Source organism: Sciurus vulgaris (genome assembly GCF_902686455.1).
Source record: "Sciurus vulgaris genome assembly, chromosome: 8".
NCBI classification, from domain to species: Eukaryota; Metazoa; Chordata; class Mammalia; order Rodentia; family Sciuridae; genus Sciurus; species Sciurus vulgaris.
The window spans coordinates 47,670,536-47,686,333 of record NC_136468.1 but is presented as its reverse complement, the minus strand read 5'-3'; the positions used below and the strand labels follow the sequence as shown (position 1 = coordinate 47,686,333).

The following is a 15,798-nucleotide window of genomic DNA, read 5'->3' as shown; positions in this document are numbered from 1 at the left end:
GTGATAGTGAGTGCAAAGGACCTGACACCCTGTAATCAGTAAGCCAATATCTCAGACACCTACCCTGTTACACTACAAGTCCAGGAATTTGAGTTCAATACTCCTTGAAAGGAAGAATCTGGTGTTGCCGGTCTTTGTATCCCTATACCTTATAACGTGGCCAGTACAGATTAAATATTCAGCAAATGTTTGTTGAAAAACTAAGACAGGGTGTGATCATGAATGGCAGAGATTGATTATTGTGATCATTGTTATTTTGCAAGTCTTTGCCATCACACTGTGAGCAGAAATGTGTCCAACAGGAACACAGTACACTTCCTGGCTGTGTGTCTATCTGACAGCATGTCTAAGAGTGATTGCAGGTTCATGATTACCTTCCAAAGATGGTGACAGGAAGTTTGAGCATCTCATATTGTTCTGTTCTTTGGTACCTTTTTTTTTTTTTTTTGCCTTCCATCACTCTGGCATTTACTGAGGAATACATTATACATTTATTATAGTTGCATACAAATAATGTACAAGTGAATACTCATGATATTTATAGTTGCTGTTTTTGTTTTCTTTATTTGAGATATTTGGGTCAGAGGATGTTCTTCATTTCTCAGAGTTTCCATCTTGTTTACTTCCATTATGTAAAAAGCAAATATATAATTATTGATAATTGATAAACTTATTTTGTTTTAAAATATTTCTTGTACCAGCACCACCAGCAGCCGCATCACAATTAACATTCAAATTAAGTCTCATTTGGATAAATTTTCCCAAGAACTTGCCCCAGTGTTACCTCCCTTTCATGTATTCACAAAACACATGAAGAAAAAGGTAAGTGCCAAAATAAGCAATATTGCATTCTGTATGCAAAAGAAAGTTTTACAGAATTAGGGTTGTAATGGACACGAAATTAATTGTGAAAGTTCGGGAGGAATTTTACAGAGAAAAAAAATTAACTTGCTAGGTCCTCAGCAGCTGTCTTCCCTGATACATATGTTAGGCAAAATGAAATTTCCATGTGCCCAGGCCCAGTGGAGGAATATTTATGGAGTCTATAGAAATTTGAGCAGGACGGGTCTCTCAGGACTTACGGCGCCTGTGTTCTCAGTGTGGGGATGGATTGCCCCAGTATTCTAAATTGCAAGTCATGATGATGATTCTTTTTTAGGATTCTTTCCTCTCGTTTATTTGTTAAGAAACTTGTACAGGAGACATGTTGCCTATTTCGAAGTAATTTGCTCTTCTTTTTCAGACCAGATGATAATGTTGTATTTCTTCAGACATTTTTGTCTGCATAATAGGGGAAGATTTATGTAGAGTTAGACCAGATTTAATTTAATATATTTTTGATTCTTCAACCTAGGATAAGTAATATGACCTATTATTACCCCCAAATCACATTTTCCAGCTGCATTTCCTTTTGAATGATTTCCGCAATGAGAACATGAAAAGTTATATATTCACTTTTCTCCCCTTTTTCTCCAAGGAAACCAACATGTCTGACAAAAGTGACTTAAAAGCTGAGCTTGAGCGCAAAAAGCAGCGCTTAGCACAGATAAGAGAAGAGAAGAAACGGAAGGAAGAGGAGAGGAAAAAGAAAGAGGTAAATACTGGAGGTTGGGGTGTGGGTGTTTTGTGGTAAGAGGAAAATCACTTGGTTCTGAGGGACTGGTCAAATAGATAAAAAGGACCCCTTCAAAGGATCCTTTTTTGATATCTGGATAAAACAAGTGGGTATCTACGTCCTCAGGAGAATAAGGTCATTGCTATCTGAAACCCAATGTTCACCCCAAACTTGAATAGAACCCTACAGGTAGTCTGGGATCTCTGTTGTTGGACATTTTTTGACCTTTCGGCACCTCATTTTCCTATCCTTAAGAACAATAGTGTATTTATTTTGTGGGATTGTGAGGATTAAGAGAATTAATCTTGAATAGCACTTAGCAGTATCTGAGGTATAGTTTAGTGCTTAATAAGTGTCAGTTTTAAGACAAGATTATTTTAAAAAACTACTAGCAAAACTATTTTATCTGGGCATGGCGGCACATGCCTGTAATCTCAGTGATTTGGGAGGCTGAGGTAGGAGTATTGCAAACTTGAGGCTAGCCTCAGTAACTTAGCAAGGCCCTAAGCAACTTAGTGAGACCCAGTCTCAAAAAGAAAAATAAGAAGGGTTGGGGATATGGCTTAGTGGTAAAGAGTCTCTGGATTCAATCCCCAGTACTAATAAAAAACAGAAAGACTATTTTAGATATTTTAGAAGAAAAACAGAAAAGATTGTGATGGATTTCCATTGGGCCCTACATGGTATGTATTTTCATGGTAGATAAGAATCCTAAGTTCCGCTAAGGGGAAAGCAGGTTAGAGAATGGATAGGGTAAGTATAGGATATAGCATACTAAGTGTTAGAGCTGAAGGGAATTTTAGAGACCTGTCGAGGCCCCTCTTTACATCAACAAAGCAGGAAGGACCCAGAGGTAAAATGCAACTATTCTGCTGCTAGATTCAGAATTAAAGACTCCCAACTCCCAGTTCAATGCCTGGCTGTCATATCACTATTTCAATCCATGAAATCATTTATTTTTAATTCCCCAATTCATTGTGGCAGTGTAGAAATAGCCCGGGTTTCCTACATAAACCAGATGCCAAAGATAATCTTGCATAGTCTCCTGCGGAGAAAACATTGTACGGTGGGATACACTTGTGTATACTGAACCCAGAACTGCTTCCCTGCATTTTTCTTCAAGGAAAAAGAAACAGTATTTTAATGTCTTGCAATCTAAATAAGTGTTGTTTCATACTCCAAGGCTGTGAGACCAAAGTAACAGATTTTAAACAATTATTATTTTCCAACAAAGTAAAACATAATTGCAGTTGCATTTCAGCCCTCTGGCATCTCCCATCTCTCCACACCATTACACTTTGATTGATGTGATCATTTATTTGTCCTTGACATCATGCATAATGGTTTTCCCTTGGAGATCTTTGCTGTTATGTATGCAGTTTTTGGGTGAAATAGAGGTGAGAATTGACAAGGAATGGCTATTCATTTCCATGCGCAGCCAAAAAAGGCATTAAGTGATTATGTTTCCTTTCCTTCAAACGTCAACACTTAGTGTAGTTTTAAAGCACCTGTTATCCTTTACTAATAACTGGTTTCCTTTTAAGCTGACATTCTAATATCCAACTCGAATTTCACAGAATTACCCCAAAACACGATGTGATATAGAAAATCTGGTTCCAAATTATGCTGTCTGCCTCATCTTTTTCCTTTTGCACATTTTGGGGGAAATTAGAGGCAAACCAGACTGATAGAAGCTGGATACCCTTTTTGCTTCCACACCATGAAGTTTTGCCTAATGGAGTTTTAGCCTCTTACACTGCAAAAAGAATCCTGGGAGATCAGGGTGGCAGGTGGTAGGGGGTGTGGAACACCTGGACTCTGGGGCGTACCTTGACCTCTATCTGGTTCTGGACTTACAGTCACATAGGTCTTAGTTTCCTCAATTCTAAGCTGTGGAAAGGGCCGTTATGGCCATTTTTAACTCAACTCTGCTCCACAGAGTCACATGGTTATTCAGAGTCCTCTTCTCCCATTCTCAGTTGCTGTTTCAAAAGAACCAAGTAAAGGCTAGATTTTGTGATGACTGGACTACATCATGTTTAAGATCTATCCCGGCTATAACTCTTTTTTCTCCATAGTCTCTCTCTCCTCAAAAAGATCTCTCCTCCATTCAATTTAAGCATCTTTCACAAACTGTGCTGACTTGGTTTGTTTTATGTGGCCAATGTAATCATGTAATCAGACAGAGGGCAGTAATGCCTAGTGGTTATGCACAGAGGGCTTTTTTGTTTGTTTGTTTTGTTTCTTATTTTCTTTCTTTTTTTTTAAACGTGAACTTGACTGAGCAACTTGGCTCTTCATAGAATGTCTTTAGTGAGGGCTTCTCTGAGTCTATTTCCTCTTCTATACATTGAAGAAAAGAGTGGTACTTTTCTCCCAGAGTTCTGTGCAGATTCACGAAGATACAACAAAGCAGTGAATGATGCAGGGAAACAGGTCAGTAAGAAACAACTCTCCTCCTGTTTCTGAGACCAGCAAGCAGAGTCAGTGGCTGGGATGCTGCAGAATGGATGTGTACACACTGCTCAGCATCACTGCTGGCAAGGTGTTTAAAAATGCCCCACTCTTAGAAGAATCCTGTAATTCTAGACCCTAGTTTCATGGGATTATAGTATTTTGTATATAGAAAAACCTGGAAGTACTCTATCCTGAACTCTTCTTTTTTTTTCAATTAAGAAAATAAGGTCTAAGTCTTAGAAGTAGTCCCCCTTCACTTCTAGTTCATGAAGGACGCCTTCATCCAGCCAGGTGTCCAAAGCGGAAACCTTAGGTAGTTCTTTCACCAACCCCTCCCCAATTTACTGTGAGGTTCTAGACAGAATAGGACTCTTTTTTCACCCATTTCTTTACTCCTCTAAATCCACATTCCAGCCACATTCAGCTACAGGTTGAGTGTCTCTTATCTGAAATACTTGAGATTTGGGGTTTTTAAGATTTTGAAATACTTACATATACACAGTGAAATGTGTTGGGGGTGAGACCCAAGTCTACACATTGAAATTCATTTACATTTTGTATATACCTTACATACATAACCATACAGGTAATTTACACATTATTTTAAATAATTTTGTGCACAAACAAAATTTCATTGTGTGAGATTTTTCCACTTGCGGCATCAAGTTTTCACAGAAAGTGTGGGAATTTGGAGCGTTTTGGATTTCAGATTGGGATACTCAATCTGCTTACATATTCTTTTCTGGACAATATTCTCTATTGATGGGAAGTTTATAAACTCTCTTTTCTCAACTAAAGGGGACTGGGAAGGAGATTGGGGATTGGGGGAGAGAGTAGAAGTAGAGAAGATGGGAAAGAATCAAGACATGATGCATGTGTGCATAGAAATATCACAGTGAATCATCTTAATTTGTATAATTAGTATGTATTAATAATTATATTAAAATAAAAGTTTTTAAAATTCTCTTTCCTCTGCTTTCATAGTCTTCTCTTTCTTCCTATTGTCCTTCACCTGGCTATTAACTACATGTCTTTTTGTTATCATCTCTAACGTCACTTTCTCCAGAAAGCTCATGCTGACACCTTTATCCGCCCATCAGGAGGTTAGATCTGTGCTCTACCCCTGGCCTTATCAAACCATTTAGCACAAAGTTGTACATTTGCTTCTTCAATTGTCTTTCTAGATGGCAGGTTTGGGAGGGCAGGTCTGTACGACAGTTTTGTTTTGTAGTTGTTGTTTTTAACCATTGAACAGCATAAGCTTTGCCACATTATAGACCTTCAGCAAAATGTTATGTAATGAATAACAAGTGAATAATAAACAAAAACTAGTTTGGGCATGTCTGGAGAGGCTGGCCCCAAACATCCTTTCCAAGTATCTGCTGTTTCATTCTGCAGATTCAGATTTCTTTGGAAGCTTCTAATCCTGAGTTTATATAATGCTTCATCAACTGGATGCTGTCACTGACTTCTAAGTTTAAAATGTGCCAATTTTTGTGTTGTTTGTAGAAAGGCAGCTGTAAGCTTATAAGTTTATAAAAACATTCTCTTGGCTTATCAAATTAAACAAATAAATTCAAAATTAAAAAGAAATAAAATGTTCTTTAATGCTAAACTGACTGACTTTTTTGCTATGACTTTGAAAACTCAGTGAGTCAGGACCACCCCAAGTTGATTATCTCCACAGAACCCAGAAAACTGTGTACATATATAAAATTGCCATTCTGCTCCTTTGGATGTGCTGCTTTCTTTGGCTGTGGTATTATGGATGAAATCTGATTTTTAAAATAAATATAGTGACCACCATATAAGACACAGGCCCACTTCATGAAAAATTGCCTCTCATGCCAGTGAGGTGAGTTTAAGGGCAGCTACCCTGAAATTTCACCCTGTCTTTGGCCTTAAACCGAATTGCTAGAAGGTAGGATGAATATGACTTTCCTGACCTGTCCTCACTTGTCCCTCTAATAAATGTGGAACTGTCTTTGAAAAGTGATAGATAGATAATTCTCAGCTGGCAAATTTTCTTTCTTTGATTGTCTTCTCTGGGTCTCAGCTGTGATTATGCCACACAAATAGAAATTTTACTTGCTAAGAAAGGCACCTTGCAGATTTTTAATTACTAGTGCTACAGAATCACTCCTTATTGAGTCATTAAAATGATAGGATTCTGTAGTATTTATATGGGAAAAATAAAAATTCATGATTAGGGCATTCCTTAAGGTTGTCTTAGATGAAAGTAACATTTTATTTTAAGTTGCTAACTGGTAACAATCTTTATTTACAAAAAGCCCCTGTCAACTATTTGCATTTTTCAAGGTTGAGTCTTAATAACTTTCCTATGCTTCTGTATATCTAGATGAATGTTTATCCTTATTAATATATGTCATTATATTGCTTATTTCCTAAAGAATTTCAAAGGTCAGAAGTGGAGAACGAGTTGCAGAGGCTCTTGTGCCATGGAAGTGACATTTTGGAAGTGGAGCTCAGGGGTATTGTTTTTGCACAACATGAGGTTACACATGTTGACATGTGATTTACCCTCCACTGTGCTTCTTGAAGCTACTGGTTAAAATTAGAATAAATCTCAAAAGCCCAAAAATAGATCCTGTGCCTTTCTGTGCAGGATATCTAGGACAGAAAGTTTTGAATGATATGCCCTATGTTTGTTCAGAAGGAAAATATTAGGCAAATTTTTTTCTTTGTGCTCTATGTAAACTGTGTTAGAACTTCTCAGTTTCATTTCTACTGATACTCTTGTCCTTCAATAAATTTTTTGTTGAAAGAATGAGGAGAAAATTAAAGGTATCTTTGTTGCTAGCACATGGAAGTGGGTTTCTTGTGAGTGCTGGGTCTTTAGATATCTAGGCGTATTGGTCTAGTGTTGTAAAAGAGGTTCCTGAATGGGGGTATAGTTGATGGAAATTGGCCCTAAATTGTGTTTAGATCTAAGACTTCTATAATTGTTAAAACAATACTACCAAAGACAGATACTGATCCATTCATTCAGCACATCTTTATTCAGTATCTCCTATGTGCCAGGCCCTGATCTATATGTGAGCGTATTGTAGTGAACAAAGCAATCAAGTATCTGCTCTCAGTAAAGCTGACAGTTCTGTTATGGCTTAACTCTTCGCTGTAACATCACACTATTCTACACTAGATTCTGAAGACAAATTTCAATTTTCATTCGTATTTCAGTAACTGCTATGGTAATTCCCTTTTCTTTTATTTCCCTTTTTCTTCTTCCCACCTTTTGACTTTATGACGAATGTGGATAGAGATCCTCATTCTGCAGCATCCTCTCTCAGCTTTGTCTCTGCCTCTGTGTGGTACACATAAACTTTGGAACTGCTTCAGTAGTTTAAATGTTTCATTTGGAAAATAAATGAACTTTCATGTCTTTACTGGTAGAGATTAAAGTGCCATTTCAGAATCTGGGTTTACTTGAGAGGGCTAAAATTCTCTGGTACTCTCTTTAGCAGTTATTGGCCTACACAATGACAGTTTTCTCTCTAATGACAGACTTAAAAACTATGTGTGCATTTTAAGCCCAAAGTGAATAACAGAAGGGTTGGGCCCAGAGCCAAAGCTGCATTTGGCTTATAATCAGGGTGTAGGTTACCAACTGGGGATAAGTCAAAAGTTGCTTGAATTCTTTCTACTTCAGATGCCAAGACATGAATTATGCTTCGTATGTCTGGAGGAGGTAACGTACCTGTTAGGGTGCCCAACTTGCCCTGGAGTAGGGTAACTGGATAGTTGGTTTCTGAAAATCTTGAAAATGGCTTCACTCCTGTAAGCTTACAAAGCTTTCTAGTGAGGTTGTACACATCAATGTTCTCTTGTTGCCGATTGGGGGAATACTGCCTCTGGAGTAATAGTTGTGGTATGAAAAGGAGGAAAGACCTGGAATATTAAAATTTCTCCCAGAAAACTTCTGTTGATCTTCACTAACTTGCATTTTAATTTGTCATGATTTTGTAAAAACACAAACTGGGGATATGATCTGATTTTGGGATGCCCACATGTAATGTGTTTCAGGCAGAATTCATGAAAGGAATTCCTAAGTGATTTTTTGCACTGTGTTTTTTACATAATTTTCTTCTTTAAGTTAACATGTCTAAAAGAATCCTAAAAAATCAGAATCGACTAACAAGATTTATAGTACTACTGTATTGTTAAATCTGTATTGCTTGAAGACAGTTTAGCCCACTTTAATTGAAACCATGAACAGCCTATACTACCAGTGCAAATAGTGTATTGTACAGCTATAGATTTTCATAAATAATTTTACTTTTCATCTAAATTCCAATAATTCTTGTTTTCACAATCCCCAAACAGGGGCATGAATACTACAATATATACTCATAAAGAACTGATGTCCCAGGAGGGACAAGGAGGTCTAAACAACATACAGAATTCTTTTTGAAAAATTCATAGTCCCAGTGAGAAATAGTTTACTTTGATGGTTTCTTCCAAAAACTTTGATGCCATGTGATAGAGATGGGAGAAAACCTTCAATCAAGAGAGAGCAGTAGGTCAGTAATTATTAAATGAGCAGTTGTGGTGTTTTCTCATCATACATTTGAGTGTATCTATTAAGGCTTTTGCCTGGCTTCACTGCTGTGCATCTACCACTTTCTGTTACAGCCAGGAAAAGTATACATTTGGTTGTTTTTAACTTTCCTTACCAACATCCACACTTTTTAGGCAGATATGCAGCAGAAGAAAGAACCTGTTCAAGATGACTCTGATCTGGATCGCAAACGACGGGAGACAGAGGCTTTGCTCCAAAGCATTGGTATATCACCGGAGCCCCCTCTAGGTACTTAAAAGTGCTACTATTCCTCAAATTGAACTTGAGTAGGCTATACCATGTCCAACATTTACTATTCGTTTATGTCTTTAGTTGTATTGTTTTTATTTTTAAGTAACACTATGGCTTATGGTTCAGGTTGCATGCATTTTTGGAATTGAGGGGGCTGGAAGGAGATGGGAGGAAAGGTTGTAGAGTCAGCAGCAATTTGCTGCTTATTGATGGATCATATGGCTGAACTTTGCCATTGTGTGATTAGTGGATGATTTTATCACTTGTTAAATGAGTTGCCACTTGGGAAATATAAGACATCTTGGAATTATTTTTATTAAATTGTTTTTCATTTCCACGGCTGAATCCCAACTTCTCTTTGCCTATCTAAATGCTGTGATCCTCTTATAAATTTATAACCATGGCAGGCATTAGAGTTATTTCACGATGAAAATAGAGAGATCAGTGGGAATTCTGAAGGAGAACTTACAATGGTGGCAGATTAGTAGCTAATGAACAAGTTTAAATTTTTCTGACTCTCTCGTATATCTTGATTTCATTTCGAATTGGCATTCTCACTACGGTGCCCTCCTCCAACTCATTCATTCCTAGTTGCTTGTCCATGAACTCCTTATCACTAAGGTCTGCATATTGAACTGTTTGTTTTGCTTATGCTAAAGATAACTGTGCATGTGCTTATTCTGTCACTTACCTATTTACCCTTCATGTGATAAGTTATTTTATTTTTCTTTTATTCTTTTATTTTTCATACATTTAAGAGTAATACCAGGGTGTCTGTAAAACTACATGCTATCCAATATAGGGGAAAAAAGCTTTTAAAATAATACTTGGAAATAGATACAATATCAGATCTATTTAAAATGATTTATCTTCTTTTAATTCCATCACTGGCTTTTGTATTAAAATAAAATTTCATTTATTTCCATAGTAACTTAAAATAAGAATAGAAATAATACATATGCAGCAAATGCTTCTAATGATATGAATAAGAAAAAACTATGTATTTACTAAGTATTGCTGGGTATAATTTAATGCATACACATAAAACTAAAATACTATTAAAAAGCATTTTTACTTAATCTCAATTCGTAGCACTAAAATAATATGTCCAATGATGAAATGTAAGCCTAATAAAATTAGATTATTTTTCTTACTTCTTTATGATTGGGAAGACTGTCAACCTAGCAGTTATTGACTGATGTACCATCTTTGAGAAGCTGGCAAAACTTCTTTGAACTTAGCTGATACGTGACATAATTGGACACTTTGCAATCAATTATATTGTGTACCATCAAAATAGTCTTTGAAATGCTGTTGCTATGTCAACACTGGTTAGACACAGTAGTAGTAGACTCCTGTTTTCCCCATATCTTGTTAAAGCCAGTAATAAAATTTAAGAACAAAACATTTAAACAACCTTAAACCATAACCAACTTCCAACTGTTCCTACAACCCTGCTAAGGAGCCAGGCAAAGACTAGACCCCATTTTCAATTTTTTTTTTTTTTTTTCCTTCTCTCTGACTTACCCTCTAACTTAGCATTGAGGGTAATTGGTGAATTAATTGTGGAACCACATGAAAATTCCTAGCTTCTTGACAGATCTGCCATTGTGCTATAGGTTTTAGACAAAATAGTTAAGTCCTTTACCCTATTAAATAAATAAAAGGAAATTGCACATGATTGAAACCAAATGGAAATCTACATTTCTGTATTGAAGTTTCTTTCTGCCCATATGGCTTCTTTGGCTTGTGTGATGTTAAGAACCCATTGAATCATCTGGCCTGGAGCCATCTTGGCTATTTGGTACAACTTCTCTCTGAAGGACATTTGGCATGTATCTGAAAGATGGAGAAGAAAAATACATTTGCATTTCCTTTAATTCTCTCTTTATTATCCTTGCTCTCAGATTTTCAGCTCATGCCAACCTTGATCCTTGAACTTTTTACTCCTGTCTTCAGAGGAGCAGTTGACTTCTGGGCCTTTATCGGTGCCTTTTAGGGCTGCCAGAAACAAAGGAAAAATGTCCCAAATGCAGTAAATGGTACAATAGGATGAAACTACTAATTAAGTATAAAAATAAAGCAGCCTGGCATTTTCCTTTGTTTTGAAAAGGATTTTTAAATTACCAGGTTCAAATTTACCCTTCCTCTCTGTCACTTTGTCTCTCGTGGCAGAGCAGTTTATGTGCCACCAACAATACATTTCCCTCCAAATGCAGACATAAGGCAGATTTTCTGACTTTCCTTGGCCATTTAAAATTATTCAGGATCACATATTTCATGCTTTTTAAAAAGTTTTATAGACACCCCATTTTATTTTTAATAGGTCACATCTATCTATACTAACAAAATAAAATGAAGAATTGGAATTATCTGGATAGTTCATACTAGAAAGAATATTGGAATTGAATTATCTGGAGAGCTCTTTGATTCTCCATTTTACTTTGTTTAGGGTGGACATGGCCTCAGAATCCCCTAAGTCAATTCTGTCTAAATTCATTTCAGATTTTAATTTCCAAAATATGAAAAATTCACTTGACTTTCTTCCTTTTCTTTCCTTTTCTTTTCTTTTTTATTTTTCTTATCCCATCTCAATCTCTCCTGGCCATACAACCACTTTAATTTGGGCCCCTTTGTTTTGATTTGTCTGACACTGCTCTTCACCAGTGCAGCCGCTGCATTTTTTAACATGGGATACCTGTTATTTTCATTATTTAGTCCCAACCCCTATGTCTCCCTCCTCGAAATCAGTGAGCACCCCCAGTGAAGCTGGAAGCCAAGACTCAGGCGACCTGGGGCCATTAACAAGGTAAGAATTGTACCTTTAAAAGACGAGGGTGGGAGGCTGAGAACAAAACAGCACTATTACACACTGTCCAATGTGCATGCATCTTCAAGTGTGCTGGGTCATTTGTTTAAATTCATGCTGGCTGCTGGTTTGAGTGGCATAGCAATGATTTTGAACACTAGAAGTGATAAGCTTATATATCATCCTTCTTGGAGTGGGAGTGGGCTAATTTACGACCATGTGTCTTGCTTAGCAAGCATAAACATTCCATTAGTTTTAGAACTAAAGAAGCAGGAAAGGGCCAATGATAAATTGAATATATTGCCAGCTTTTCATTATTCATTATTCTACTTTGGTTAACCCTAAATTTAATTTTTCAAACATCTTGTTAATTTGCTTAATAAAGTTGACTAATTTGAGAATTCATTCCCCAAAGTGTCATTGTGATTGTTGTTGATAAAAGGGCTAGCTGTTTCTGTTTCATGAATCAGTTGCCAAACTTTTATTACATCATTAATACTCATAGATTATGTAACTTCTGAGTGAGGTTGTAGACGTTCTCTAGTTTGACCATCCAAGGGATATTTGAAAGGTAGAGATGTAAAAAGAGAAAAGAAGTTTCATTAATATGGATGCAGTCATGATAAATCTGTTAATCTAATTGCCTTTACCAGGATTCAAACTTGCAGGTGCCATAGGTAGGCAATATAAGTGGGTTGTGGGGTGAGGCCTGTAGCAAGTAAGGCCAGATGGCCTCCTGATGGCCCTCAAGGTGGTTGTACTCATCTGGAAACATGGACCCAAGTTTTTCACATCTTCCAGTTTTCACCAGAACCTAGAAATTTATGCATTAGTCTTTTTAAGCATCGAATGTTAATGACTTTTATTAAAAGCAGTTATGGGTCAGATTTGGCTTGTGGGCTCTGAATTTGTGACCCCTGGCTTTGACCCTTAATTTTTTAAAAAAATCATAAAATACTTTAATCAAACTTCAAAAAGAGAGAAGAAGGCAGCCATTCTCAGTAGCACTCTTCTAACCAACTCAGCCTTTTAGCTCACCTATGTACCTTTTAAACTTTGTCTACTCCGACTATGTTTGTCACCATGTTATGAGGGAGAGTAGTTAGGAAGTTTTGAATTTTCTTTTCCATCTAAGCATTATCATAAGCATATTCTTCTGAAGTGCTTTACTTGCATGGAGGCCTACGCAATTTAGTAGACAAAATCATGGACAGGAGGACACCAGTCTTCTTGCCTTGCCCTGCATTATTAGACTTGCTTTTTTTTTCTTTTAGAAACCAACATATAAGACAATAATTCTTTCATCCACATCTGCCTGTTGGTGGTGCTTCAGACTTGAATATTCTTTTTGATAGGGTCTTTCAAAACCAGTAGACACTTCTTTCATTTGAGAAAAATGAAAGTAGTCCTCGGGGGCATAAAGCTGGTTTATTTAGCATATTGCCTTTGCAATTCTAGGGCAGCATATGTCTTCTGTCATCTTTGCTTGAACACTTCAAAAGGTCTTTGAGGGGGGAAAAGTAATAATAACACAGTTGTATCAGATCTAACATCTATTCAAGAGCTGCATAATATAATCACATTCCTTAGGGGGGTCCATTGGCCTATCATTAATTTAACATAGTTTGACTGTTTCTACCACAATGATCGTTTGGTGTCATTACTGCTTAGCTTCAAGGGGTGAAGTTGGCAGCATTAAATTCTATTACTGACTTCACAGTTGATGAGCTCTTTTGAAAACTTTCTAGAGAAAACTGACCTATGCTGTTAGTACTCTGGGGATACTACAATATTCCTTCTCAGAGAACATCACTCTTCATTATCGTTTACTTCCTTATAAGATGTCTTTTTTTAACTTAGTAAATCATTTCGAAAGAAGGCACCCCACACAAACTCAGTGAGCTTTATTTCTTTACGAGAAAGTTCTGGCAAGAGTAACTTGAAGTCAATGAGTAATCCCTTGCTAAGTGCAGGTTTCACAGGACTGCAAGAAACTTGGCATTGGAAAGAAAATGACAGTTTTCAGAAAAAACTGAGCACAGTTTCCTTGAGGAATATGCATTAGGAATAGTTTAGTAACTTTGCCCTTGTTTTGAACTTAGAAGAATTCCACTCAAATTTATGTTTTTGTTTTAATAACACAGATACGAGAGTTAAATTGCAGCAGAATATATCCTGGTTTTAAAATTCCACTTGGAATGCCTTTTTATGTAGAAGTAACATCTTTGAAAACAATTACTATTAACTTTAACACTTCATAAAACCTGAGGCTAAGAAAAGAGCTTGGAAAAGAGCTAAGAATATAATTCTATAGTCAAAAATTGACTTCTTTGTTTGGACTGTGGACTCTTAAAACAAAGGAAAATCTTTCAGAAGACAACTTAGAAATCAAATTAACACATCTGGTTATACCTAAAGTTGCACGTAAATTCTGTCATTCACCCACTAACACTTCAAACTAAAACTAAGATTTTCTTTGGAGAGCCAAAATTGGCATACACTTCTTATAATCCTTGTGACCAGTTAATCTGTAAATTGGCATGCTTCATGTATCCTATTATAGAGAAAAGGTTAAAATAGTGCTTTAAAAACAGAAAGTATAACAAAAGTTCCTTTCATTGACTTTAAGAGCACTTGAGTCAATGTTTTGAGTAGAAATGTTTAATATTTTTTAAATATACTAGTCTGATTTAATTTTTGAAAATTTAAAACTTTAAGTGTCACAGTTTGTTTTGCAATTTCTGCTTCTTTATAACCCACTTCTCCTTTACAACTTGTGTTTGTGGTATTTTTCTCTTTCTCTTGATCAGTTGTGGTAGAATCAATTAATCATTGCTCAGTTAATCATAATGGTCAAAGAACAAGTTTTTGGATTTAAAAAATGAACTTTATTAATAAAACATTTGGGAGGCAAGTTGCACTTATAAACATAAATTTTAAGATCCCTTAATATACTATATTCAACTGGAATCCAATACAATATAAAGAGGATTCTGTGCTATGATTAATAGGTATGGATTCAAAATGCAATAGTTTAGTAAAGGAAAGTGTGTCATCATAATTCAACATAGAAAAAGGTAAAAGTAACCATTGTAATATATACTTGCTTGATTCCCAAGAAATGTAAACACCTATTCCTATATTTTAAAACAGCAATCTAGGAATAGAAATATGGTTTCTCAGTATGATAAAGAATAGTACTCTGAGACCAACAGCCCATATTTTTGTGCACAAGAATGAAGGATTGGCACTCTATAGCCCTTGAAGAATAATGGCTTCTGTTTCACTGAATCCATATCTCTTCCTTGGGAAACGAGGAATTCCTGGAGACTAGACACTAAGTGATGTTAGAAATTGTATCCATATAGTAGCCATCTGATAAATGTTTATTGAATGTTGAATTATCATCCTACTCTTTTATAGATGTGGTCAGGGAAGCACAGAGAGAATTAGTAATATTCTCAAGTTCACACAGAGCATAGTTACAGCATTAGGTTTTAATTTAGGCAATCTGATTTGAGTTTCCCTAATTTATGCCTCTGCCCCAGGTTGTCTCCACTAATAATTGATATAAATGATCCATGACCCACCACATAAAGTTATTGTGAGAATCAAACAAATTAATGCCAGAAAAATGCTTGGAAGCATGGTATGCAGCAAGTTTATGTGAGTTTTAGCTATTACTATTAGTAGTAGCATGGGTTTTTAAAAGATACTATAATTTAGCCATTTTCCCAATGGAAGGAAATCTTTTTTAGATTTTTCTCATGGAACATGTCAGTGTCATTTACAAATTTGATAAGCATCCCTATATTGTCATTCCAGTAATTATGCAAAAATATTGAAGGATCAGGCCAAGGACAGCTTATAGTCTGTGTCCCTAGATATCACTTTCAGGGTTGCCCTGCCTTTAGTTGCAAACATTCAGATATTCAACCAGAAATAAGTCTATCTAAATGATGATCACTGAGCTCATGTTTATTCTTTCCTTTACATGTATGGCACACAAGGGACTTTGTACCAGGACTCTTCTCTTCTTTGGTTGGGTCTCCTCTAGGGTTCTCAGCCATACAGACTGAAGAAACC

The 15,798-nt window shown here is 36.2% G+C and overlaps 1 protein-coding gene across 5 annotated transcripts in view; it reads left to right on the top strand.

Annotated features, from left to right (window-relative positions):
• The window catches only part of DYNC1I1 (dynein cytoplasmic 1 intermediate chain 1), a 294,747-nt gene that overhangs the window by 28,443 nt on the left and 250,506 nt on the right, over nucleotides 1-15,798 (top strand). For 3 of the 5 annotated variants that reach the window (XM_079152251.1, XM_079152248.1, XM_079152249.1), the window contains exons 2-4: nucleotides 1,478-1,594; nucleotides 8,786-8,900; nucleotides 11,571-11,712. In XM_079152251.1, coding sequence (XP_079008377.1) covers nucleotides 1,487-1,594; nucleotides 8,786-8,900; nucleotides 11,571-11,712 — 365 coding nt within the window. In that variant the 5' untranslated portion in view covers nucleotides 1,478-1,486. The remainder of the gene's footprint in view (nucleotides 1-1,477; nucleotides 1,595-8,785; nucleotides 8,901-11,570; nucleotides 11,713-15,798) is intronic. The other 2 variants (XM_079152252.1, XM_079152250.1) reach the window with 1 other exon arrangement.